Source organism: Bipolaris sorokiniana (assembly GCF_000338995.1).
Source record: "Bipolaris sorokiniana ND90Pr unplaced genomic scaffold COCSAscaffold_1, whole genome shotgun sequence".
Taxonomy (NCBI): domain Eukaryota; kingdom Fungi; phylum Ascomycota; class Dothideomycetes; order Pleosporales; family Pleosporaceae; genus Bipolaris; species Bipolaris sorokiniana.
This window is the reverse complement of record NW_006911895.1, coordinates 782,737-804,899: the sequence shown is the minus strand read 5'-3', so window position 1 is coordinate 804,899 and position 22,163 is coordinate 782,737. Positions and strand designations below refer to the sequence as shown.

At 50.2% G+C, this 22,163-nt stretch overlaps 9 protein-coding genes and 1 non-coding gene across 10 annotated transcripts; 4 read left to right on the top strand and 6 right to left on the bottom strand.

Moving 5' to 3' along the window:
- The first annotated feature begins 125 nt into the window (after nucleotides 1-125).
- On the top strand, nucleotides 126-4,921 carry COCSADRAFT_186185 (uncharacterized protein). The gene is made up of 9 exons (XM_007696430.1): nucleotides 126-238; nucleotides 297-469; nucleotides 527-2,056; nucleotides 2,133-2,332; nucleotides 2,534-2,658; nucleotides 2,810-3,041; nucleotides 3,156-3,184; nucleotides 3,243-3,579; nucleotides 3,636-4,921. Exons 1-9 carry the CDS (start codon nucleotides 199-201, stop codon nucleotides 4,846-4,848), a joined length of 3,879 nt encoding a protein of 1,292 aa, XP_007694620.1. The 5' UTR covers nucleotides 126-198; the 3' UTR covers nucleotides 4,849-4,921.
- Nucleotides 4,922-5,069: 148 nt separating this feature from the next.
- Nucleotides 5,070-7,894, top strand: COCSADRAFT_31974 (uncharacterized protein). Its single transcript, XM_007695976.1, has 4 exons — nucleotides 5,070-5,800; nucleotides 5,872-6,508; nucleotides 6,582-7,479; nucleotides 7,554-7,894. The coding sequence occupies exons 1-4, from the start codon at nucleotides 5,285-5,287 to the stop codon at nucleotides 7,630-7,632; spliced, it is 2,130 nt and encodes a 709-aa protein (XP_007694166.1). The 5' UTR covers nucleotides 5,070-5,284; the 3' UTR covers nucleotides 7,633-7,894.
- Nucleotides 7,895-7,923: 29 nt separating this feature from the next.
- On the bottom strand, nucleotides 7,924-9,419 carry COCSADRAFT_105489 (uncharacterized protein). The gene is made up of 3 exons (XM_007696429.1): nucleotides 9,252-9,419; nucleotides 8,876-9,194; nucleotides 7,924-8,814 (listed from the first exon to the last, which is right to left on the bottom strand). Exons 1-3 carry the CDS (start codon nucleotides 9,291-9,293, stop codon nucleotides 8,288-8,290), a joined length of 888 nt encoding a protein of 295 aa, XP_007694619.1. The 5' UTR covers nucleotides 9,294-9,419; the 3' UTR covers nucleotides 7,924-8,287.
- Nucleotides 9,420-9,665: 246 nt separating this feature from the next.
- COCSADRAFT_130733 (uncharacterized protein) lies at nucleotides 9,666-10,392 on the bottom strand (the record flags this gene model as incomplete). Its single annotated transcript, XM_007696428.1, has 3 exons — nucleotides 9,666-9,817; nucleotides 9,938-10,132; nucleotides 10,239-10,392. The coding sequence occupies 3 exons, from the start codon at nucleotides 10,390-10,392 to the stop codon at nucleotides 9,687-9,689; spliced, it is 480 nt and encodes a 159-aa protein (XP_007694618.1). The 3' UTR covers nucleotides 9,666-9,686.
- A 236-nt stretch (nucleotides 10,393-10,628) lies between these two features.
- COCSADRAFT_195072 (uncharacterized protein) lies at nucleotides 10,629-14,749 on the bottom strand (the record flags this gene model as incomplete). The annotated part of the gene is made up of 3 exons (XM_007696427.1): nucleotides 10,629-12,856; nucleotides 12,907-14,568; nucleotides 14,644-14,749. The coding sequence occupies 3 exons, from the start codon at nucleotides 14,747-14,749 to the stop codon at nucleotides 10,833-10,835; spliced, it is 3,792 nt and encodes a 1,263-aa protein (XP_007694617.1). The 3' UTR covers nucleotides 10,629-10,832.
- A 103-nt stretch (nucleotides 14,750-14,852) lies between these two features.
- On the bottom strand, nucleotides 14,853-16,684 carry COCSADRAFT_195071 (uncharacterized protein). The gene is made up of 3 exons (XM_007696426.1): nucleotides 16,463-16,684; nucleotides 16,169-16,408; nucleotides 14,853-16,117 (listed from the first exon to the last, which is right to left on the bottom strand). The coding sequence occupies exons 1-3, from the start codon at nucleotides 16,601-16,603 to the stop codon at nucleotides 15,044-15,046; spliced, it is 1,455 nt and encodes a 484-aa protein (XP_007694616.1). The 5' UTR covers nucleotides 16,604-16,684; the 3' UTR covers nucleotides 14,853-15,043.
- A 165-nt stretch (nucleotides 16,685-16,849) lies between these two features.
- On the top strand, nucleotides 16,850-16,955 carry COCSADRAFT_t6. Its single transcript has one exon. It is a non-coding gene; the product is annotated as a tRNA-Met (tRNA).
- Nucleotides 16,956-17,379: 424 nt separating this feature from the next.
- COCSADRAFT_76750 (uncharacterized protein) lies at nucleotides 17,380-18,753 on the top strand (the record flags this gene model as incomplete). Its single annotated transcript, XM_007696425.1, has 2 exons — nucleotides 17,380-17,898; nucleotides 17,953-18,753. 2 exons carry the CDS (start codon nucleotides 17,380-17,382, stop codon nucleotides 18,751-18,753), a joined length of 1,320 nt encoding a protein of 439 aa, XP_007694615.1.
- Nucleotides 18,754-18,873: 120 nt separating this feature from the next.
- COCSADRAFT_31970 (uncharacterized protein) lies at nucleotides 18,874-20,233 on the bottom strand. Its single transcript, XM_007695975.1, has one exon. It carries the CDS (start codon nucleotides 20,017-20,019, stop codon nucleotides 18,904-18,906), a length of 1,116 nt encoding a protein of 371 aa, XP_007694165.1. The 5' UTR covers nucleotides 20,020-20,233; the 3' UTR covers nucleotides 18,874-18,903.
- A 476-nt stretch (nucleotides 20,234-20,709) lies between these two features.
- COCSADRAFT_130720 (glycoside hydrolase family 16 protein) lies at nucleotides 20,710-22,157 on the bottom strand. The gene is made up of 3 exons (XM_007696424.1): nucleotides 21,806-22,157; nucleotides 21,212-21,752; nucleotides 20,710-21,156 (listed from the first exon to the last, which is right to left on the bottom strand). Exons 1-3 carry the CDS (start codon nucleotides 22,111-22,113, stop codon nucleotides 20,764-20,766), a joined length of 1,242 nt encoding a protein of 413 aa, XP_007694614.1. The 5' UTR covers nucleotides 22,114-22,157; the 3' UTR covers nucleotides 20,710-20,763.
- Between the last annotated feature and the right edge of the window lie 6 nt (nucleotides 22,158-22,163).

The following is a 22,163-nucleotide window of genomic DNA, read 5'->3' as shown; positions in this document are numbered from 1 at the left end:
TGGGGACTAGCCAGGCTCCGGCCGAACATGTGCGTTGCCCTACAAGACTAGCAGTCCATAGGCGACATGGCAGGCATTGTCAATCATCGAAGCTCCTCACATTCCAAACCGCCTGCCACCACCACCAACACCTCAGTCTCCCTCCCCCTTCCCCCACGCCCCCCAGCCAAGGCGCATGCAGCGCTCGCATAATGCGCCATGGCGGAGACTCTCAGCAGTAACGCGATCAACTATCTCGGTACCTATTCCCCGCCAAAACCCGCCCCAGTGGCCTGTCTCTCTGACGCGTGGTCTAGTATGGCGATATCTTCAAGAAGCCGGATTTGGTAATGCCGCCCTCCACCTGTCGCGATGCTGGCTCAGAGACCCGGACACGCTTCCATTTGCTGCCAACATCGAGCCCCACGCCCTCGTCCGCCTCGTCCAGGATGGCTTGTGCTTCGATCAGCTGCGCGCAGAGGCCTGCAACGTACGTCGCCTCTGCTCTGTTCCGCTCCATCAAATGCGCCTGGGCTAACCATACCAGACGGAACCGCGATACAGGTTTGGCTCCGACCACGGCCGCCCCTACACGCGCAACGGCAGCCTACTGACCCTCGACAAGGGCATTCCCGCCCACGAACTCGCGACCGAGGCCAACGGCGCCGTCCAGGAGCCCCCGCCCAAGAAGACGCTCAAGCGCAAAAAGGCAAAGCCCGCCAATGGCGTCGACACGCGCCCAGAGCCCCAGCCCAACGGCGATGCCATGGACATTGAGCACAACGGCGTGCCCCATCACGTCCCAAACAGCCTGAGGGCAGACTCTGAGCCCGTCGTGTCCGAGGCCGAGTCGCTTACTGTCGCAGAGATACCGCTATCCACACTCAGCATCGGCCAGGACGCCGAGATTCAGACAGATGCCATCGCCGTCGCAGATTTGACCCCCGGCACCGTTTTTGTTCCCCGCCACACCAACCCTGACAAACTTGTCCAGCACACGCTATGGGGCCCAATCGAGTCGCCCGTTTTGCTTGCTGCCGGAAAGTCGCTCCTCCAGGTCCACGTTGTTAGCAAGCCTGCCAGCAACGAGCAGCCCCCGCCTATTCACACTCTCGACATGTCCCTGCCAGTCCAAAATTTTGACGTGACTGCGCTGTGCTGGCATTCCGAGCATGAGCTGACCGTTTCTGCGCGCGAGCAGTGTGTCAATGAAGTGGGCGAGAAGATGATGATGGATAAGCTCATCAAGTTGACCGAAGGTGGCACCACCTCCAATGTCATCTCCTCAACCGCCGGTCTCATTAATACGCTTCGCTGGAACCCCAAGTGCAAGCTTCTATTATCCATTTCCACAGACGGGGAAAAGGGATCCATCAAAGTGTGGAAGAATGACAGCGATTCCATCCCAGCGTGGACCGAGTTCACCGACACAGCCATTCTAGATGCTCAATGGATTAGCGACTCGGCCTTTGTCGTTTGTGGCATCAAGCTGTTCAAGATATACGAAGTCACCGACGCTCTGACGACCCAGAGGACATTGGACACTCACATACAATGGGAAACCGTCAAGCACGACCCAGCATCTGGTATCATAGCCGTGCTCGGAATCGAAGACCAGAAGAATTACCTGGGTATCTTTCACCCCAATGACTCGATCCAGCTGCAAACCCACGAATACCCAGACGAATACGCTACCGATCTTGCGTTCCGCCCGAGTCCCCCCACCAAGCAACTGACCAATGGTTCCGCTCTGCCCTCGGTGTTGCTTGCAACAAGCTCCATGTCCGGCGCAGCACGGATATGGGATGCAAACGACCCATTCAAATGCGTCAAATCTCTTCCCACCACGGATGGTACCCAGGCCTTCAAGATTGCCTTTTCACCGGATGGGGTGTTGTTGGCTGCAGCAGGCCCCGATGCGGTCACTGTATGGGATGCAGAAAAAAGGGACGTCCCAGTAGCAACATGGCGGGCTGGTGAGTGGCCAAGTGACAAATGGAACCCTGGAATCGATGGCGAGTTCAGTCTCGGTTGGGACCCAGACAGCTCTCGGCTATCAATCGCTCTTGGAAACCAGGTATGTTAGGCCTCCCGAACTTGATTGCGCTTAGGCACTAATGCCATCTACAGATTGCAATCATCACAGTACCTAGGTAGTCTTACCTACCGATGCACGAACTGCACCCACTGCATCCCTCCACGGTGCACAAACTTTAGTCTGCGGGGAAAGTATTCCCGCATTGTCGCAGAGTATCGGCGCCGTTGCGCGTAGAAGAATCAGAACCATTTACCGGGCTTGCTACGGAGACATCACTACGTGGTCCCGAAATCACGAGAAGCCCATAGCGGGGCCGTATGTGGAGCTGTGGAGTCAAGGCAAGCACAAGGAATAGAGGGGGTGACGCCTCTACCGGCTGCCGAGGCCTTCGTATCATGATAGGCTGAACGTCGCAGCCTAGTCAATCTACCGCATATGGGACCGGATACTAGCCTGGATCCACTCTTGACGTCTTCGCGTAACATTGGGGGTCCATTGCTTCGGCACTTGTATGAGGCAGTCAGCCAGCCGCGGCGCCACAAGCATGAGAACTGCAGTCCGCCACTCAAAAAGCGCTACCGTTTCCGTCTTTCTTTCATCCATCCTTTATGCGATCCATGTCTTCGATATACCTTCTAATTGTATACTATACCATCTCATAGCACTCATCTTGAAGAATAGAGTTTTGGATACGGGTCGCATGACCATCTCTGACGGCACTTCACCTTCCATCTAAACTTAACTCTCCCTCGGTTATCAATACAATGTCAGCGATACCAAATCTACCTACAGATGAGCTACCGAAGATGCAACTCAATGGTCAAGTAAATGGCGTCACTGCACAAACACCTTTCAAGCTCTACGATGCACCCGTCGAGAACTTGCGTCGATTAAAGGTCATCGTCATTGGTGCAGGTTACTCGGGCATCTATTGCGGAATTCGCATACCTGAGAGATTGAGAAACGTTGAATTGGTGATTTACGAGAAAAATGCTGGGGTTGGGGGAACTTGGTATGAAAACAGGTGAAAAGAAGCCCCTTCCCTTCTACTCCAGCCGCTTACTGGCTCTGATTGAACGATGAGACTGGGTCCGACTTGATGTCAAAGACAAGCATTTGATCACTAACACGAACGCAGATACCTGGGCTGCGCTTGCGATATACCTTGTGAGTCTTGCCACCTCTTACATCAAGATCATTGGAGTGGTACTGATCTTCTCGCTAGCGCATTCATACCAGTATTCTTTCCAGCCAAACCCCAATTGGTCATCCTTGTATGCGCCAGCAGCAGAGATTCAATCCTATCTCCAAGATGTAGCGCAAAAATATTCTGCGGATCGTTTCATCAAGCTGCGCCATCAGGTTGAGGGTTGTCACTGGGATGACAAGACGGCCAAATGGAATGTCACAGTAAAGAACCTGGTGACAGAAGAGATCATCCATGATCAGGCAGATGTGGTGATTTCTGCAAGGGGCAACTTGAATACGCCATCTTGGCCAGATATTGATGGTCTAAAGACTTTCAAAGGTGAAGTCATGCACTCCGCGGCGTGGAAAGAAGAGTAAGCTATAGCTTGGATTGCGTATTGACTTCCAGTCGACTGATACAGCGAAACAGTTATGAATTTGAAAATAAGCGGGTTGGAGTAATCGGCTCAGGCTCATCCTCCATCCAGATTGTACCCAGTCTTCAGCGTCTGCCAGGCACACACGTCAGCACATTTGTGCGCAGTAAGACATGGATCTCCCCACCTTTCGGCTACTCACTCTGGGACAAGTATGGCTTTCAAGGGACGACTATTCCCAAAGAGCTTCGCGATCGCTTTGCCAATGATCCAGAATACTATCACGAGTTCAGGCTCGCAGTTGAAGAAGATGGAAACGGGATCCATGCCTTTACCCAGAAAGGAACGCCTCTTCAATCGGGCGCTAAGGAGATGTTCCATCAAAACATGAAGGAGAGGCTGAAGAGCCACCCTGAAATCTTTGAGGCGCTTTTGCCTTCGTTCGCGCCTGGGTGCCGCCGCCTGACGCCTGGCCCGGGATATCTCGAAGCCCTAACGCAGCCAAACATTGATTTTATCACGTCCCCTATAACTCGCATTTCAGAATCTGCCATTCACACTGCTGACGGCAAGGTGCATGAGATTGATGCTCTTGTATGCGCCACTGGCTTTGTATCTTCTGCACCACCCCCATTCCCACTCACCGGTAGTAATGGGCTTACCCTGACAGAAAAGTGGAAAGATCGCGCTGTAACATATCTTTCGCATTCAGTCGCTGGATTTCCAAACCTCTTCAGCATGCTTGGCCCTAATTCGGCCGTTGGGACCGGTAGCCTGACAATGATGATAGAGACCATGGGCGATTATATCATAAAAGCCATTCGCAAGATTCAGAAAGACAACATCGCGTCCATGGTTGCTAAAGAGGCACGAGAAAAGGACTTTGTCGAGTACGTCGACGCGTACTTTGAGAAGACAGTCTTTGTCGACGAGTGCAGGAGTTGGTACAAGAACAAGGGTACTGGGGAGATCGTGGGCCTCTGGCCAGGAAGCACGTTACACTGCATCGAGGCGATGCAGAGTCCGCGATGGGAAGACTTTGACTATATCTATCTGGCCGAGCTTGAGGACCATGACACTGATAACAAATTGAAAGGCGTAGGTAGATATTCGAACAGATTGGCCTGGCTAGGCAATGGTATGAGTATCAGGGAACAAAAAGAGCAGGATCTGGCCTGGTACTTGTATCCGGAATTCGTGAACAAGCCTGCTGCACCGTACCCGGAGAAGAACAAGATCTATGACATACGTCCGTTTTCGTGTTAGGCGAAGTGGATATTTTTATAGTTGATGTAGTCTGCAGCAAGCGTTTAACCATAAGAAAAAAGAATGTGTGTGGTCTGTAATGTGGCATAGTGGAGCCGAGCTACTCCAGACTCTAGCCGTTCATGTGAAAGGATCCCGTTCCCCAGCTTCCGTTTTTGTGGGGTAGCCGAGGCACCGGTTCACATGCCGCAAGCTGCATGTGCGACACCGACAACAACATCCTCTCCCGAGCACATCAACCTTGTGACCCTTGCTTTTCCCAACAAATCCCCAAGACGCAGGATCCTCCAGTCATCTGCGCAAAGGCGTACTTTGTCCTCGACGTGCCATCCATACAACAGACCGCTGTCCTAACCTCCCCGCCTCAAGCGCGTCACTACAGCGTGCGCTCAGGCGACTAACATTAAGCACCACCAATGCCTCCCTCACGATAGCCATGACCGTCTTCTCGAAACCCATATCCTCCCATCGCCTCAACAGCGCCTCGGCCAAGGCCATCGTGTCCGACCTTACGCGGCTCTACCTGCAACACCGAACACGCATATCGCGCGCCGTCTACCTTACCTTGTTCGTAGCTCTCATAAACCGCATTCGCAATGCTATTGCCGAGCAGAAAGCTGCTGCTCAGCGCAGAGCCTCAAAAGGCGCAAGCAAGACGTCGGCAGGCGAGGGCGAAGCCTCTGGCAGGAAGAAAGTCGAGCTGAATCGCGAGTTTTTCAAGAACCTGCTTCGGCTGTTACGGATATGTATACCTGGATGGAAGAGCAAGGAATTCAGACTCGTTATCGGGCATAGTGTCTTCTTGGTGCTACGGACGATGATCAGCTTGTATGTTGCTGAGTTGGATGGACGGCTGGTTAGTGCGCTTGTGAGGGGAAAGGGGAGAGAGTTCTTGATGGGTTTGGTGTGGTGGATGGCGGTTGCTGTGCCGGCAACATTTACGAACAGCATGGTATGTGAAACCTGCGCTCTTAGCTGGGGTCAAAAATCAGGACGTACGACGAGTGCTAACAAGGCAAACAGCTGTCATATCACCAGTGCAAACTCTCTCTGCAATACCGGACTCGACTCACAAACTACATCCATTCCAAGTACCTCTCGCAAATGACGTTTTACACGCTGAGCGCCCTCGACGACCGCATCGCAAACGCCGACCAGCTGATTACCGTCGATGTAGCCAAATTCTCCAATTCCCTCGCTGAACTGTATTCGAATCTTGCGAAACCCGTTCTTGACATCATCATCTACAACTACTCACTTTCACGAAGCGTCGGTGGCGAAGGTCTATTTTTCATGTCACTTTTGGTGCAGATATCAGCAAACGTCATGAGGGCACTGACTCCACCGTTTGGCAAGTACGTGGCGGATGAGGCGAGACTGGAGGGAGAATTTAGATTCCAGCATTCGAGACTGATTGACTGGAGTGAGGAGGTGGCGCTCTACGGAGGGCATGAGGCGGAAAAAGATACGCTCGACAAGGGTTATTTCACACTGATCAAGCATGTGAACCGGATACTAAGACGGCGTTTCTACCATGGCATTATGGAGGACTTTGTTATCAAGTACTTCTGGGGTGCTCTGGGCCTGATGCTGTGCAGTGTCCCGGTATTTTTCAAGGTACCTGGAACTGGTGGAATGAGTATGGGCGATCGCACAGAGAGTATGTATACCGTTGTCACATGTGTATTGTGGAAGATTTTAGAGAATTAACTTGCTAATGAGTGCGATGACAGATTTCGTAACAAATCGCCGCATGCTTCTCATGTCCAGCGATGCATTTGGTCGTGTCATGTTCTCGTACAAGGAGATCACTGAACTTGCAGGCTATACATCGCGCGTCTCCACTCTCCTGGATGTCATCGACGATATCCAAGCCGGTCATTTCGAAAAGAAACTCGTTTCCTCCGCCGACACCGAAGAAAATGCTGCCGTTCTGCGAGGCCGTGGCACCGTTACTGAAGGCGAAGACATCGAATTCGTCGATGTCCCCATCGTTTCTCCTAATGGCGACGTTCTCGTACGCGCACTGTCCTTCCACGTAAGGCCCGGCGATCATCTCCTCATTGTCGGACCCAACGGCTGCGGCAAGAGCAGTCTTTTCCGCATCCTCGGCGGCCTGTGGCCTGTATATGGCGGCAAGGTGCGCAAACCGCCATTCGAAGATATCTTCTACATCCCGCAGCGACCATATCTCTCTCGTGGTACACTCCGCCAGCAAATCATTTACCCAGACTCTCTACACGACATGCATTCCAAGTCCATCACCGACAACCACCTACTCGCCGTACTCGCCGTACTCAATCTCGAGTCGCTGGTTGACCGCCCCGGCGGCTTTGACGCCGAAGCTCAGTGGGAAGACGTACTTTCCGGTGGCTTGCAGCAGCGCGTCGCTATGGCCAGACTCTTCTACCACAAGCCGCGGTACGCGATTCTGGATGAGTGCACGAGCAGCGTGACGCTCGAGGTGGAGAGAATCATGTACGAAGAAGCCAAGAAACTAGGCATTACCCTCATGACTGTCTCGCACAGGCGCAGTTTATGGAAGTACCATTGCCGGATTTTGCAGTTTGATGGCCAGGGAGGGTTTTACTTTGGAGGGTTGGATGCTGAGAGGAGGGCTGTGCTTGAAGAGTAAGTTTTCCCCTTTTTTGCTTAAGATGTTTATTCCTTTTTGGTTGAAGAGATGAGTACTAACGTGTGCGTAGTGAGAAGGAAGATATCGATTTGCAGCTCCGAGCTGTCCCGGATATCGAGCAGAGGATTAGGGAGCTGGAGGCTTCATGAAGAGGGAGTAAAGGACTTGCATTTTGGCGGTAGAAGTGAAGGAGCTTGTTGTACGATGACTTGGTAGTGTCTTAGTTGTTGTGGATGCATGTACATGAATAAAACAGACTTTGTTGTGGTTCTGTTTGTTCTCATTCGCGTTGCTCAGCAGGTTATTCAACCGCCTTTGTGCCTCAAGAGGCTATGCTATTAAGAACAGACTCAAGAAGATATTGCAAGTGAATACTGTACATCTAGTTGAATTGAACATGCTCTAAATCATAGATATAGCAACATTGTCGGACCACTAGTGCCGGGTGCAACCGTCGTAGCCATTCCTCCCGTGAGTCCGTTCATGTGGTAATGACTGCATCAATAAATTTCTGGATTTGCACACGTGCAGTGTCGGCAAGACATTAAGTGGTATGCTGATGCGCTCTGCGTATGTACAGTATGTACCTTTCCAACTCCTCATCCTGACCGCATGTGTAGTTTCGGGACTCCAACGCCTTTGCACTCGCCATTTTCCTAGCTGATCGACAATACTTTGAGAAAGCTTCTCAAGATATCATCATAGTACTTCCCCCAAGTTCAACCACACATAAAACAAGCATCAGCGATGCCAAAACCCCGTCCAAAAATCTTGTATTTATTCCCTTTCATTATATCTAAACGTTCAACCCTTCAACTCCCCAACCCAATCAATCTCCCTCTCCTCCTGCCAAAACCCGCCCGTCTTACCCCCAATATCCCCCAACGCCAGCAAAACCGGCGTCTGCGCTCCCTCATCCGGTGTCTTAGTTCCATTCCCCTTCGTCATCTCCGTATTCACATAACCTGGACAGCAAGCATTCACCAACACACCCTCCCTCCCACTTTCCTTCACCTGCTTCGCCAGTATCTTCGTCGCGCCAATCAGTCCCGCCTTGCTGACTGCGTATCCCGCTGTCGGGAACCCCCGTTCTTTTTCTTTGCCGGCTTCGACGGCGGCAACGAAATCTTGCATGATGGCGGTGATGTCGGCTTCGGATTTTGCGCTCAAGAAGCGGGTGCGGACGGGTTCGGAGTACTTGTTCAGTTTGCCGGACATGGAGGCGACGTTGATGAGGCGACCGGTGGGTTTGAGGAAGGGCAGGAAGGTGTGGCTTGCTTCGAGGGTTTTGTAGTAGTTGCAGTTTAGTGTTTTTTTCACGAGGTCTGCGTCTAAGAGAGTGGGAGTTAGCAGTTGTCATGCATAAATATTGGGTTAGGGTGCTGTTCGTACTGTAGCCGTCAAGGGCGATGCCAGCATTGTTGATGACAAAGTCGATGCCGTCGCTGTGGGTTTGCTTCAGGTGATCTGCCAGTGTCTTGATGCTGTCGCTGCTTGTGATGTCCAATAGGTGGAATTTGATTTCTGAGAGACCGCCATCGGCTTTGAGTGCCTTTGCTTGCTTGAGTTGCGCGTCTTGCTCAAGATTCTTCACAGCTGCTTCTCCTCTGCTTTGGTCGCGGGCAGTCAGGTAGATCAAGAAGGGCCCATTATTCAGCGGCGACTTAGGATACTGGAGTGCAAGTTGGCGCACAATGGCTAAGCCAATGCCCTGGTAAAGTCAGTATATGTCATTCAAGGATTCAAGACAGAAAAAGAAATCAGGTACCTTGTTTGCACCGGTGACGACTCCGACCCTGCTGTAAGACATTTTAAGTGCTATGATTCCGTCACTAGAGAATTGGATAACGAGAGAAAAAAGAATGCCACACGTATGTCAAAAGATATCTCCCCCCACTCCGAGCACTATATTAATCATCGCTGGAACCACCAACGCTGTTCGGAGTTAACAAGATGGATACGTCACTAATCACAAGGTGGAGACTATGCCCCAATTGCCCCGCGCACTATCCCTTTCAGCGTTAACTTGACTGTCCCATAACCCAGAAGTCCAATGTCTCCTGACGGCTCTGATTCTGAAGCCATAAAACCCCAACGTTGCATATGTACAAATCGATCAACGTGGGCTGAACATCCGGTCCGACTCCCTCTTTCGTTTCGCTTGCCAGCAAAAAACAACAAAATGAACAGACTGCAAACCCATCTAGCACAAACACGGCAGATGAATAGTCTGATAATTACTGCACGTCTTCCCACTCGGCGCATCGCTCCCCGTCTGCAGAAACAAATCGTAGTATCCAGCATCCGCGGAGTTGCAGACCAGGAAATTCAGTTCTAGAAAAAGGCATACCCTACGTTAGCACTGCATCCCTTTCACAAAAGAAACCTGCCACCACTAAAGGAACTATGTCACATATGAAAGGGAAGGGATTAACTCACGTCGCCCATAGCTACTCCCTTGCGTTGTAATAATCGTATCACCCTCGAGCCCCCACGCCGTCGTTTCACCCTTTGCGCCCCAAACCAGCGGCTTGTAACTCGTCGACGCAGTAGCAATATTCAGGAACTGATTTGTTTTCTTGGATTGAATTGTCCCACCGATAGTAAATTCCTCAGCTGCAGATTCAGGTCCGAGAACGGGTTTTGACGCTGAATCGATGTTAGTAAACTCCCATGTCCAACGGATGTGAGAATGTGTGTGTGTGTGTGGTGGATGCGGAGACGTGTAGGGACGGAGCGAAAAAAAGGCGCTTACAATTCTTTGGGCTGGCTTGCAGGTATAGATGGTAAATCGGATCGCGCACGCCGCGGATCTTGCCTACTGTCGCTGCTGCTGCGGCGACATTCTCAACGGGCGCAGCGGCAGCGCTTTGTGCGAGGAGCAAAAGTGGTGCGAATAACGTCAACATGGTGATGTGCAGTGTCGAGGACTCAACTGCAGGTAATTCATGACGGTAGAACCACGACTCTAATACTCTGTTTCTGAGCCTGTAATCAATTTTGGCTTTTGTCGCCACCCGGATTGTAATATCGCGGATAGATTGCGGTCGCGTCACGCGTGGATGCATTGACTAGCAGATATTAAATACCCTTGTCGTGAAACTACCGCAAACACCGGGACAAGGAGTGGACGGCACGAAGAAACAGGACTAATAATTAAACTATGGTATCCCCATTCTTCGTTAATAGTGGTAACTCCACATAATGTTCAAATATCGGGATAACGGGTACAGCCTAGATGGGACCGGATGTCGTGCAGATGGTACTTGTGTTCAAATGCGTCCTGGTGGAGAACATAAATGACAAGGACTCTCTACCGTACGAGCTTGGTCAGATATCAAGATTTCCCTTACCCACTGCCGAACATACTAGACCCTAACCCCGATACGACTTTGTATACTTGAGGAAAAACAGTCTCAGCCGGTTCTCGCTCTGGTGGCATCTTAGTCTCTGTCGGCACCACCTCCTTAGCACTGTTCATACCACTCTTTGGAATCCTAGCTTTCTTCGAGGGTTTCTCGACCGATTTCGATCCCGTACCACCAAATCGATGATACTTGTGTCGGTTCGGCCGTCCAAATACCTTCTGGGGAGTTTGCAGTAGAGCAAAGCTAGATAATCCTTCACCTTCATCCTCCTCAACTGGCAGTATCTGCGCGTTTTGGATAATCTCCACGATACCAACATCATCTTCTAGCTCTTTTGCTTCCTGATGATCCGCTCGTGTCATCTTCTTCGCGCGGTTGAAGATGGAATGCTCAATCGTATTCTCAAGCACCAACGTCTCAACGAGCACCTCTTTCGTCTGGCCTATGCGATGTGCTCGCTTGATTGCTTGAGCCTCTATGTTGGGTCTGTTGATCGGATTCAAAATGAGTACGATACTCGCTGCATTCAGGTTCAACCCAAGAGCACCGCAGGCGACATCGATCATTAAGACGCGAACGTCCGGATCTTCGGTGAATAGTCGCACATACTCAGACCGCAGTGTGTTGTCGAGATTCCTAGCGTAGATTCGGTGATTGACGTACATGAGCTCAAGGCATTGTGCTATGTACCATGCTGCGTTATCACCATCGTAGAAGATGATGATCTTTTCAGTGGCTTGATGTTGCATTACCTTGTCTAGCAAATAGCTGAGTTTAGCGGAAGTCGTGCCCACTATGTGAGTATCATGTAAGGGCGAGCTCGTAGGCAGGTTTGCCGTTTCGTCCGCTAAAGTGAGCTTGCGTTTCTTGGAGCGAAGTGAAGATGTGACAACTGTCACCCCTGATGCATTATCATGGGAACTGTTTTCTGATTGTCTCTGGGAAGAAAGCGTGCCAGCCGTTACGAGATTCCGCCGACTTGTTGGTGATTGGTGGCCATCAATTAATGATAATGGCACCCCGGCTTTGTTCGAGGGCGAGTCTGCCATTATCTTTTCGTCGCTATCTTGATCCCTGCCTTCCGCTTCTGCCATCGCTACGACCTTGGCTTTGGCTTCGCATCCCACAGCTTCAAGCCCGACAGCAGGGTCATGTGACAATAGGTTGCCATCAACATGGAGCTGTCCTTCGATCAGTTGTGTAATGCCGATCATTGTAGGTTCTGCTGAATCACCGAGTGCAAAGGTACTGCGTGATTCTTTGGGCCAATCTTTGACAGCGATTCCCACCTCGTGCGCGTTGCTTAGCGCTTTCCAACCTTCCGAAGTCGTCAACTTGGATACGACCTGACAGCTTTCGAGCAGAGCCCGTGAATCTTTAATGGAGCAATTTATGCCCTCTTTGGCTAAGTACTTGCTGCTAGTTTCAATTGTGGCGATAATGTCGAGCAAACTAAATCCAGTCCATGTAAAGTACGATTGACGCAAATTTCTTATCAGGGCATGACGCTCCTTGACGCTGTTCTTGTGGAAAAGGTAATCAACATCAGTCCTTTCGCTCGTAATGGCATTCGCGCGGAGTACTTGAACAAAGAGATTTGCTGTCATTTTGTCATACCAACACGGCTTGAGAAACACAATGCGATGCCGCATGGGAGGCAGAATGATGTCTCTCTCAACATCTTCTGGCCGTGTCTTCACGACCAAGCCTTCTAGTGTCCGTAAAAAGCAGGATGAAAACCCAGAGTAGGTCTTTCGATATCGGTGCTCATGGCGATAGATGTGTTCTTCCCAGTCAAGTTTGCCTTCAGAGCTATCGCACCAGGGACGGGCCATGAGAAAATTTGAGGCCAGAACTCCTAAAGCTTTAGCAGCCTTGAGGTTATCAGGGTCGAGATTGAACGACTTCCTTTGCTCAATAGCAAGCTCGCGCTGCAGTCCAGTGTCGCTTTCAGTTTCCATGGTAGCCATATCGACCTCTACACCGACCAAATTCTTTGCAGGTGCTGTAGATGAAAATCAGTAAGCACAATCGGGTTTCTTTACAATTACTTACTGCCAGATACAACCCAGCGCCTCTCTGCTTCGATTTGTTTTGCGACTAATACCGCATTTGATAAAGAACTAGAGAATGAGTGACCCTCGTCGATGATGATTCTCAACCAGTGAACCTTCTTCAGTGGCGATTCGTAGAATTTGTCGTAGTCGACACAGTTACAATCAGGAATCCTACTGGCCCCAATGTATGGACAGTTACAAGCTCGGGTTACTCCACGGACTGCTCGTCGCCCTTGATCGTCCTGTCCGTCCTGGATCTCTTGTTCAAATCGATTACGCGTAAAGAGAAGTACGTCAAACTTCATCAGTTCGGTGGGGACTGGCAACTCGCTCCGGAATTGCATGTTATCGTTGTCGTACAAATTACTCTGTACCTTGCTCCCGCGCTTTGTCACAGTGTCTAGAACTAGCACTCTAAGACCACCTTGGAGCACATGTTTTTTTATCTCTGACTGCCACTGGTGTAGAAGATTTCTCGGTACGACAACGATGGTACCGGATGATATTATCAGCTGACGGGATAGAGGTATCCTGACACTTCTGTTTATCCTAGAAAGCTCAGCCGGAATTTCATAAAACGGGATGTTTCGGTCAAGTGCATTTCGATATTTCGTCATGTCTCCGGCGCCATTCGTTTCGGACTGCTCCAAAAAGCCCCGTGCAGGTACAGAATAGCGCCCAAGGATCGACGCCGCCACATCTGATAACGTTCCTACGTGGCGGCGAACGGGAGGGGGTGGTCGGTAGGCTACGGGTATCTTGGGTAGATGGTGTTTACTAGCCAGAATTACGGCTAGACAGATGACGGTCTTTCCTAAGCCCATAGTTTCTGCCAAAATCCCTCCTCGGGTGGTTTCGTAATATCGAGGCTCGTGCAAAAAAGATCCGTCACGGCTCCCAAAGTAGAATTTCCTGCCATCAGGAGACGAACGTACTTCTAACCTCGGATCAAGCTGTAGTTGAGGTGCCGCCTCCCTCTGCAACATCGCGCTTGCAGAACGAGCTTGATAGGCATACAATCTAGTTCGTAGCCCCGGAAGTGATTGTTCGCCATACTCTTCCCATCCTGAGGCTGTCGCGGATTCCAATAGATCATTTACAGCAGCTCTTGTATATCGATCCTTAATTTCTCCTGGATCTGGCGATGGTGATGGTAACTTGTTGAACAAATAATATAGCGAAGAAAGTTCGGCTTCAGCCCAGGGGTCAAAATAGTGTGTTTCCTTTTCATCGGGGTCACCGTGCCAGGCCTTTGTTGAAATGTCAATGGATTTGAGGAGTTGCCTTAAGGTAGCCTTCAGTTTCTTGCTGTTGCGATCAATAGAACGGCGACCCCAATCTTCTGGCATCAAATATACCCTTACTGAACTCTGAAAAGGAGCAGTACCAGGCGCAAAATTGTGCAGAAAGAGCCGTATCCAGTGCGCCTCGAGCAGCCTGGAAGCTTCGTCGCCAATGATTGATTTCACCTCTTCTGGGAGCTCATGATACAGCAACTCCATCCATTTAGTATCTGCTTGGGATTCATGAGATGGGAGGAGCGACTTTTGAAAGTGAAGGCAACCAAGAGCGATATAGCGATCAATATCCTGCCGCTTTGCAGCCAAGCTTTGGGTGAGGTCATCTTTCAATGAGGCTGAGGTGATTGATATTTGCTTAGCTACAGTCGACAGTGTAGTTGTGAACTGTGGCAAATCAGATGCGGGACAATCCTTGGTATTTACTTGTTCGCTACTTGTGGTGCCTGGCGCCGCTCGTGGGGATTCATTAGTACGTGGAATACTAGTTCCGTCCCAGGAGGGAAGCCTGGGAACCACGAATGGTTCACTGATTTCGAACATTAATTATTAGTCAACTCAGAAGACAGAAAGAATTGAGCCTCGGAATGAAAAGACGAACTTCAAAACAGACTTTGTTGGTCGATATGAGTAGTGAGAGAGTCAAGGCAACTGCGAGGTGCACGGTGTGGACGTTTCGCGCTAACACTTTTGGTTAGTGTGATTAGCTGAGCGTCTACAAGGTCTGATTCTATGAAGAAGATCTACAAACGGTAGCATAATAAAATACTTTTCATAGCTCTGCAGACTGCAGAGCACAAGCCCAGAACGCCAATACGCCATGCTAATACTAACAATCTACCGCATCTCCTGCTGGCCTGTGGTAGGCTTCACATTGTCGCCTTCAACCCACACGCTTTCCATTGCTTTCTCTAGAATTTGCATGCCTTCCTCGATCTGTGCCTCAGTAATCACGAGTGGAGGGACAAACCTCAGCGTATTTGTACCGCAAGTGATGATTAGAAGACCTCGTTCGCGGGCAGCTGTGACGATGGGCGTAGGGTCCGTGTCCAGTTGGAGACCAAGGATTAATCCCTTACCCCTAACTTCCTTGATCTGACTCGGGAAACGGGTTCGTAGGGCATCAAAGTGCTTGCGAAATGCTTGCTCTTTGGCGGGTATCGAGTCGAGAATCTCTGGAGAAGAAAGACGTGATAGAATATAGGAAGCGACGCGCGATCCGAGAGGGTTGCCTCCGAATGTCGTGCCGTGATCACCAGTCTTGATATGGTCGCACACATAGTCATTGACAATAGTGGCACCAATTGGGAAACCGTTGCCCAATGCCTTGGCGGTAGTCACAATATCAGGGTGGCACTCCTTGGGGTAGCCACCGTGGGCCCAGAAGGTGCCTGTTCGTCCGAGGCCGCACTGGATCTCGTCGAATATAAGGACGGCACCGACTTCTGTGCAGCGCTTTCGTAGTGCAATAAGGAACTCAGGCGTCGCTACGTTTACTCCTCCTTCTCCCTGGATGGGTTCAACAATGACGCCGCATGTTGCGTCTGTGACCAACTCATTGACAGCGTCTACATCGTTGAACTTTCCGTATCTAAAGCCAGGAACCATAGGCGAGAATGGAGTTTGATATTTTGGATTGGGTGTTGCGCTCAAACTTCCCATAGTACGGCCGTGGAACGAGTTATGGAACGAAACAAATTCATGCTTGTCTTTGTTTGGAGAAACAGATTTGCCCACTTTGCGCGCGAACTTAATGGCAGCCTCGTTTGCCTCGGAACCACTGTTGCATATGAATGTGCGGGTTGCGCTAGCAAATCCTCCTGTCGCATGCGTGAGTTGGATGAGTTGTTTCGAGAGAAGACCTGTGTGCGGGTTGTGATAGAGGTTCGAAGTATGAATTAGTTGTTTAGCCTACATCAATGTCAGTTGATTTCAAGCATTCGTTAGGATCGTATATCTTACCTGCTCTCCAATGACTTGCGCTACGCCAGCATCACAGTGTCCCAAAGCATTGACAGCAATACCAGAGGTAAAGTCAAGATACCTCCTGTTCTCGATGTCCCACATGTAGCATCCTTCTCCCTTTTCGAACATTGGTGGCGGGCGAACATAGGTCGGGACCATGTACGGAAGTTGCTGGCTGACTAGGCCTGCAGTCTTCGAAGTGGCAGGCGGATCGGGTGTTGGCAACGACGCATCGCGCTAGAAAGTATAAGTTATAGAAAACACCATACTCCAAATTGATGGTAGGCTTACAGCTATTGAGTCTAGGACATCCTGTGGCAGACTTGAACCTTTCAGCCCAGCCGCTGTTGAAGCAAATCGCGCATACGTGCCATTGATGCGCGGCGTACGCAATATAGAATGAACCGTCCTGGAAGCAATTCGTGCAGCCATTGCGAATAACAAACACTATGAGAAAAAAGAAGAGGAAGGGTAGTGTGAAACAATTAGCATTGGAGTGCTTGTTGAGGCATGACTGTTAAGGCGTGACGCAACGCCCAAAATTTTGGGCTGCACATGGGATGCGGGCCGAGGTCGGAGTGGTCAGCTTACGGGGGATGCATGGTGCATGCAATATAGCCATAAGTTTTGCAGGATCTTACATCGAAGTATCACCAACGCGAACGACTGTTCGCGCAAGTCTCGTTGGTGTAGTTGGTTATCACGTGGGTCTCATATCCTCCATGCTATGACTACTCTAAGAGTAGAAATCCCAAGGCCGCCAGTTCGAGTCTGGCACGGGACAGCTTCGTTTTTTGCTATCGTGATGTTGGTGATGGCACACATACATGCCTTTGCTTTTTTGCACACTGTCTTGGACGCGTCCGTGTCTCTTTCGTACCGTGGGACCCCCGTACGTCGTTTCCCATTGTAATTTGAAGAGCAACAGATGCAACCTGATATTTGATGCTTTGTTTTTTTCCGCAACATACCAAATTTCTCATAGTCGCGTCGTGAAGCTTCGACAACACGATTCACATGTTGTCGTGAATGTTTCGCGATTGTCAGGGGTTCAAGCCCGCGATGACGTGGCCCATTGATGTCATCAACTAGCCGATAGTTAACTATCTACTGTCTGATCTCATGATACGCACATACGCCTTAAGAGAACCATTGGGTACTTCTTCGTATCGACACTGCATCTTTCATCCCAGATATCATCAACGAACATGCCTCCAGCTAAGAAACAGAAGAGTTCGCGCCACTCTGGCGTCTCCACGCAAGATGCCCACAGCGACAGCTCAGACTCTGCCTTTGAATCTGTGCGCCCACGCAAAAACAACAAGCGCAAGAGCACGGAAAGTGCGAGTGATGAGAGCCAGAACGCGAGCAAGCGGGTAGAACTTGAGAAATTAGCGCCATATGACTATGTTTGCATCCCTCGCCCCCTCTTTGATGTCGAGGGTGAGAATTGGCTCACATGGTCAATCAATCCGTCAGCCCATGTCGAAGAGGAAGATGTTTATAACAAGCTGTACAAACCCAAATGGGAGCAGGAAAAGAAAGACGGTGTCTACATGTCCCCACCTGAGAACCATCCAGGACGCAAGTGGGTCATGATGTGGGGTGCATGGCTCAAGAGAAACTTCCTGATCCAGAAAGCTGAGTACTGTGACCCTGACAACTTCCACATGCACATTTACACCGATTGGACAAGTTGGGGTATAATTGAGATTGGAGAGAACATGGTATGTGATGTTGTATTGAACACGCGTATCAGTCGCACGCTAATTAATCTAAAGATGATCGAGTTTAACAAGGCCTATCAATCAAAAGAGCCTACACGCCTCGAAGAGATGTGGGTCATCATTAGTGCTGTGGGTTTATGGCTCAATGAAGGGAATTGCGTTAGCCAACTGATTGAGGGCGAAGCTGAAGATGTACCAATGTTCATTGGCCTTCTTGGCTGTGCTTTACTCACAACCCTTGCGGCCGTGGAGAAGGCAGGCGAACTCAAGCCAGACTCACGTTTTATCGACCTGGCCCTCGTTATCGCCTATTACATGGAGGTATCGTACGATCTTCCTGCTTATGGTGTTGAGGGCGACTGTGTAGCCTGGCGCAAGCACGTTGTAAGCTACTTTGAGAAGGGCAATCTGGATCCAGCCAAGGGCCTGTCGACGACGAAGTTAAGGATTGAGAAACTGAAGAAGGTGAACAATTACAACGAGGAAGCTGATGTGCCAAATTCTGTAGCAAATCTCCCTGTGACGTACGATGACAATCCCGTATTGAAATTAATACGGGAGGAAGACAATGGAAAGGAAAATGAGCATCCAAAAGCAACGGACAAGACATCTGGATCGTCGAATCTAAAGAGCAGTAAAGGTAAAAATACAGAGAAAGAGGATGATGTCTGGAATTGGGTCAAGGTCTTCCAGACATACAAGAAAAGACGAGAGCCAATAATGGGCGGGGAACAATACGATATCACCAAGATGACTCGAGCTGAACGAGCGAAGTGGGCGTTTAATCACAAAGATCCCCTCGCAGATATACCAGCCAAGGATCTGAAAAACAACCTGGTAGATTTCAAGCCATAGGGGGGTCATTTACCGCGTGTTTTGGAGGGAATAACTAGGAATAGTTTTGACTCGTTTCTTTGTTTCGTTTGGATTTTCACATGTTGTATTATAGTTCCAATTGTTTCATAGCGAAATTCGTGTTGTATATTACAGCTCCAACTACTGACTCTACTGTACACATCCCCGAGTGTCCACCGGCCAAATCTCTTCAATCACTCCCTTCCGGTGAGCATAATACACATCATGTAGATTTACCGTGGGATCAATATGGCTCGGAATCATCTCCACCCTATCCCCTATCCTCAATTCGCTCGCCTTTCCCTCTTCCCACTTGAGACTCCCATGTTCATCACCCAACACCCCATACTCATACCCTTGCGTCTTACACTCCGCAAGCCCCGAATCCGTCGTCAAACTCTTCAACCCGGCATCAATCGTAATAACATTGGGACCCTGCTTGCTCAGCACCGTCGACAAAATGGTCAAACTCTGTTTGAAATGATGCCCCCCAACTGCATTCTTGTAATCCGTATCCATGAAAAGAAACGACCCAGGCTGCACCTCCGTGACCCCAGGCACCCTCGCACAGAACTCCGCTGTCCCCGTTCCCCCTGTAGTAACAACGTCAATCTTATGCCCCTCTTTCCTCAGCGCCTCCGCCGTCTCAACCAGCACCCGCATACTCTCCAAACACAACTCTTTCCTCGCCTCCAATCCATGCACATGCTGCAAATGGCCCTCATACCCCTGCACCCCAATCAACTCCAAATGCCTCGTCTGCGCCACAAACGCCGCAAGCTCCTTCGCCGGGGCCCCCGGCTGCACGCCCGTCCGATGAAGCCCGACATCCAAATCCACCAGCGTCTTGACGTCCTTCCCTTTAAACCCACATTCTGCCAGCGCACCGTCGATAGCAGCAGCGCCCTGCACACTATCCACCACAATCCTTACACTGGGGTACTTTTCGAGTAGCTCGACTAAGCGCTGAACTTTTGCGGCGCCAACGACTTCGCACGTGATGAGGAGGTCGGAGAAGCCGTTGGTGCACATTACTTCGGCTTCGGAAAGTTTGGCGACGCAGCCGCCTTTTGCGCCCGCGGCTACCATTTTCTGGGCTACGATGCTGGATTTGCTGGTTTTCAAGTGTGGGCGGATGGAGACGCCGGTGGGGAGGAGTTGGGACATTAAGGCTTGGAGGTTGGATTCCATGATGTCGAGGTCGACGATCATGGAGGGAGTGTCTAGCGAGGCGATGGGGTCGCCGATTTTGGGGGCGTAGGGCATGGTTGCGGGCGATGCGGTGGCCAGGTATATGCTGGTCCGGTTTGTGGTCAGACTTTGATGATGTGGTGTGAATGAGGGGAAGTATTTTGTCACAATTAATATTTTTTCCGGGGGGTTTTTTGAAAGGAAACTGTGAACTGGAGGATATGTGAATTTCAATAGTATCTCGGAATACTTCGGGGTTGAAGACTATGTTCAAAGAGTCAGAGCAAACATCGGACCTGGAGGTGCTGACGATAAGGCATCTCCGAGGTGGAGAGGTTGCTGTTGTTGTAGCCCAAACAGGTAAGCCGGGCGTCAAAGCCACCTTCCGAACGCGATAGTAAAATTGAAGATCTTCGGGGTTCTGTTGCTGACTCACTGTGTTCCTGAACATCTCTTTATGTTACACTTGGATGGTTGCATGTAAACGTAACTGTTTGGAGATTGGTTCTTCGAGTTGGAGGCTGGTGCATAGTATAGTCTCTGAGTACATTGCATGCAGCACGCTGCATAGAACTATCGCGTGGTCATTAGAGGGGTATTAAACTCGAGTTTTTTTTAAAGAAAGACTCTGGAGTAAGTTGGGCGAGTGGAGACAAAGATCTATATTATCGATGTGTATCATGAGCACGTATTAGTCTGCGAATCTATAGCCTAGATGCAGTGATGCCAAAACACAGTAAGCGCAAGTAAGCAACTGATTCCTAAGTCGTGATGAAGAAAGTGGGTCAAAGATTTCCTTCTAGTGGACTGGCCCAGGACTCAAACCTTGCAACCATTGTGTCCATTCTGCTGCCACATCTTCACGTTCTTGACCTTCATCTGCCCACCATCCTTCCACGTAGGCAACCACAGGTTCCTCGCCTCCCAGAAATCAAGCTTAGCACGGGCGCTTCTGTCGATCCATGGCTTACCGCTCTTGCTATCTTCGAACCAGCCGTTTGTTGATCCGACACCTAGGTTGATGACAAGGTAGAAATCATGGTCAAAGGGTGATGTGTTGCTATTGGTGTGCGCCCACGGGTTGTCAAGACGGGTACCGTTAGCGTCGGCTAGAGGGAAGCCACCGTACTTCCAGAATGGCTCATCGAAATGCGTGTACATGACTTGGAGAAGGCGTGTGTTAATATACGTAAAGATGTACTTCTCAGACCACTGGATTTTGGGTTAGCGTCACTTTGCTGGAATTCAAATAAATAATGAAACGAACCTCGACACCAAAGGTGTTGTATCCAGCCGCATACGTGGTGTGCAGCGCCTTTCGCTTGACATTGTTACGCCACCAGCCATTGTGGTTAGAGTCGGGGCCGAATTGCAGTGTACTTGAGACAATGTTGTTTCCACCCTGAGCGTAGCCAGGTGCATTACCACGCGACTCCATAATATCAATCTCACCAGAGCGGGGCCAGGGACCATATACACTGTCCTTGGGCAACATAGAAATGGAAGGCCACAGCCAGTCTCCAGTGGGCAGCTTGGCAACGACCTCGACGCGTCCATACTTGATCGAAGCACCGAGCTTGGTGTTGATGCGACCGGATCTGACAGGGTTGACAATAGTACCGTTTGTTGTGTTGGTAGATGCAAAGCAGTCTTCCCAGGCAAGACCAGTACAGCCGTGACCGTGGAGATCAATGATGTGGTCCTGCATAATGAATTCCTCATTCTGGACTGTAGGCTTTATGACGAGCTCGCCATTGTCGATGAAGACGTTCTCATGTGTGCCGGTAGTCATCTCGAATTGCCCGTTACTGCATATCGAAGTCAGTCACGAGCTACGGCACATCTAAGTGCTGTAACCTACCCAAAGCCACCAAGCTCGATCTCTTTTGTCCAGAGACTTTCATTCCAAGAAGTGAAGTTTTCGTTGAGAATCTCACAGTAGCCGTGCTGCGCAACGGACCTCAATCCATCCCAGATGAGTATTCCTGTTACGGCCAAGCCAAGAGCCAGGCCAAGCAGGGGGAAGATAGTAACCCATATCTGTCTGGGATGCTTCTTGTCGAGCCACGGCTGCTGAACGTCTTCAGGCTTAACGCGCCGTGATCGAAAGAATTCACCCCTGTATGGGTTCTGGTAGCTGGACACGGCTGTCGAAGGGGTAGTGTCCATTGTGTACTATAAAAAACAGAAATGCAAAGAATGGAGAGCGAGTGTGTGGG

What these genes read in the sequence shown, in the direction of transcription:
- COCSADRAFT_31974 (XM_007695976.1), top strand. Translation starts at nt 5,285, where the DNA reads ATGACCGTCTTCTCGAAACCCATATCCTCCCATCGCCTCAACAGCGCC. An exon ending in CAACATTTACGAACAGCATG is followed by an intron (nt 5,801 to 5,871) that starts GTATGTGAAACC and finishes CAAGGCAAACAG; the next exon opens with CTGTCATATCACCAGTGCAA. An exon ending in TATGGGCGATCGCACAGAGA is followed by an intron (nt 6,509 to 6,581) that starts GTATGTATACCG and finishes GTGCGATGACAG; the next exon opens with ATTTCGTAACAAATCGCCGC.
- COCSADRAFT_31970 (XM_007695975.1), bottom strand. Translation starts at nt 20,019, where the DNA reads ATGCCCTACGCCCCCAAAATCGGCGACCCCATCGCCTCGCTAGACACT.
- COCSADRAFT_186185 (XM_007696430.1), top strand. Translation starts at nt 199, where the DNA reads ATGGCGGAGACTCTCAGCAGTAACGCGATCAACTATCTCG. An exon ending in TAACGCGATCAACTATCTCG is followed by an intron (nt 239 to 296) that starts GTACCTATTCCC and finishes CGCGTGGTCTAG; the next exon opens with TATGGCGATATCTTCAAGAA. An exon ending in CAATCGCTCTTGGAAACCAG is followed by an intron (nt 2,057 to 2,132) that starts GTATGTTAGGCC and finishes CACAGTACCTAG; the next exon opens with GTAGTCTTACCTACCGATGC.
- COCSADRAFT_130720 (XM_007696424.1), bottom strand. Translation starts at nt 22,113, where the DNA reads ATGGACACTACCCCTTCGACAGCCGTGTCCAGCTACCAGAACCCATAC. An exon ending in ATCGAGCTTGGTGGCTTTGG is followed by an intron (nt 21,753 to 21,805) that starts GTAGGTTACAGC and finishes TTCGATATGCAG; the next exon opens with TAACGGGCAATTCGAGATGA. An exon ending in ACAACACCTTTGGTGTCGAG is followed by an intron (nt 21,157 to 21,211) that starts GTTCGTTTCATT and finishes CCCAAAATCCAG; the next exon opens with TGGTCTGAGAAGTACATCTT.
- COCSADRAFT_195071 (XM_007696426.1), bottom strand. Translation starts at nt 16,603, where the DNA reads ATGGCTGCACGAATTGCTTCCAGGACGGTTCATTCTATATTGCGTACG. An exon ending in ATGTCCTAGACTCAATAGCT is followed by an intron (nt 16,409 to 16,462) that starts GTAAGCCTACCA and finishes TATACTTTCTAG; the next exon opens with CGCGATGCGTCGTTGCCAAC. An exon ending in CGCAAGTCATTGGAGAGCAG is followed by an intron (nt 16,118 to 16,168) that starts GTAAGATATACG and finishes ACATTGATGTAG; the next exon opens with GCTAAACAACTAATTCATAC.
- COCSADRAFT_105489 (XM_007696429.1), bottom strand. Translation starts at nt 9,293, where the DNA reads ATGTCTTACAGCAGGGTCGGAGTCGTCACCGGTGCAAACAAG. An exon ending in TCGTCACCGGTGCAAACAAG is followed by an intron (nt 9,195 to 9,251) that starts GTACCTGATTTC and finishes TGACTTTACCAG; the next exon opens with GGCATTGGCTTAGCCATTGT. An exon ending in CATCGCCCTTGACGGCTACA is followed by an intron (nt 8,815 to 8,875) that starts GTACGAACAGCA and finishes CCACTCTCTTAG; the next exon opens with ACGCAGACCTCGTGAAAAAA.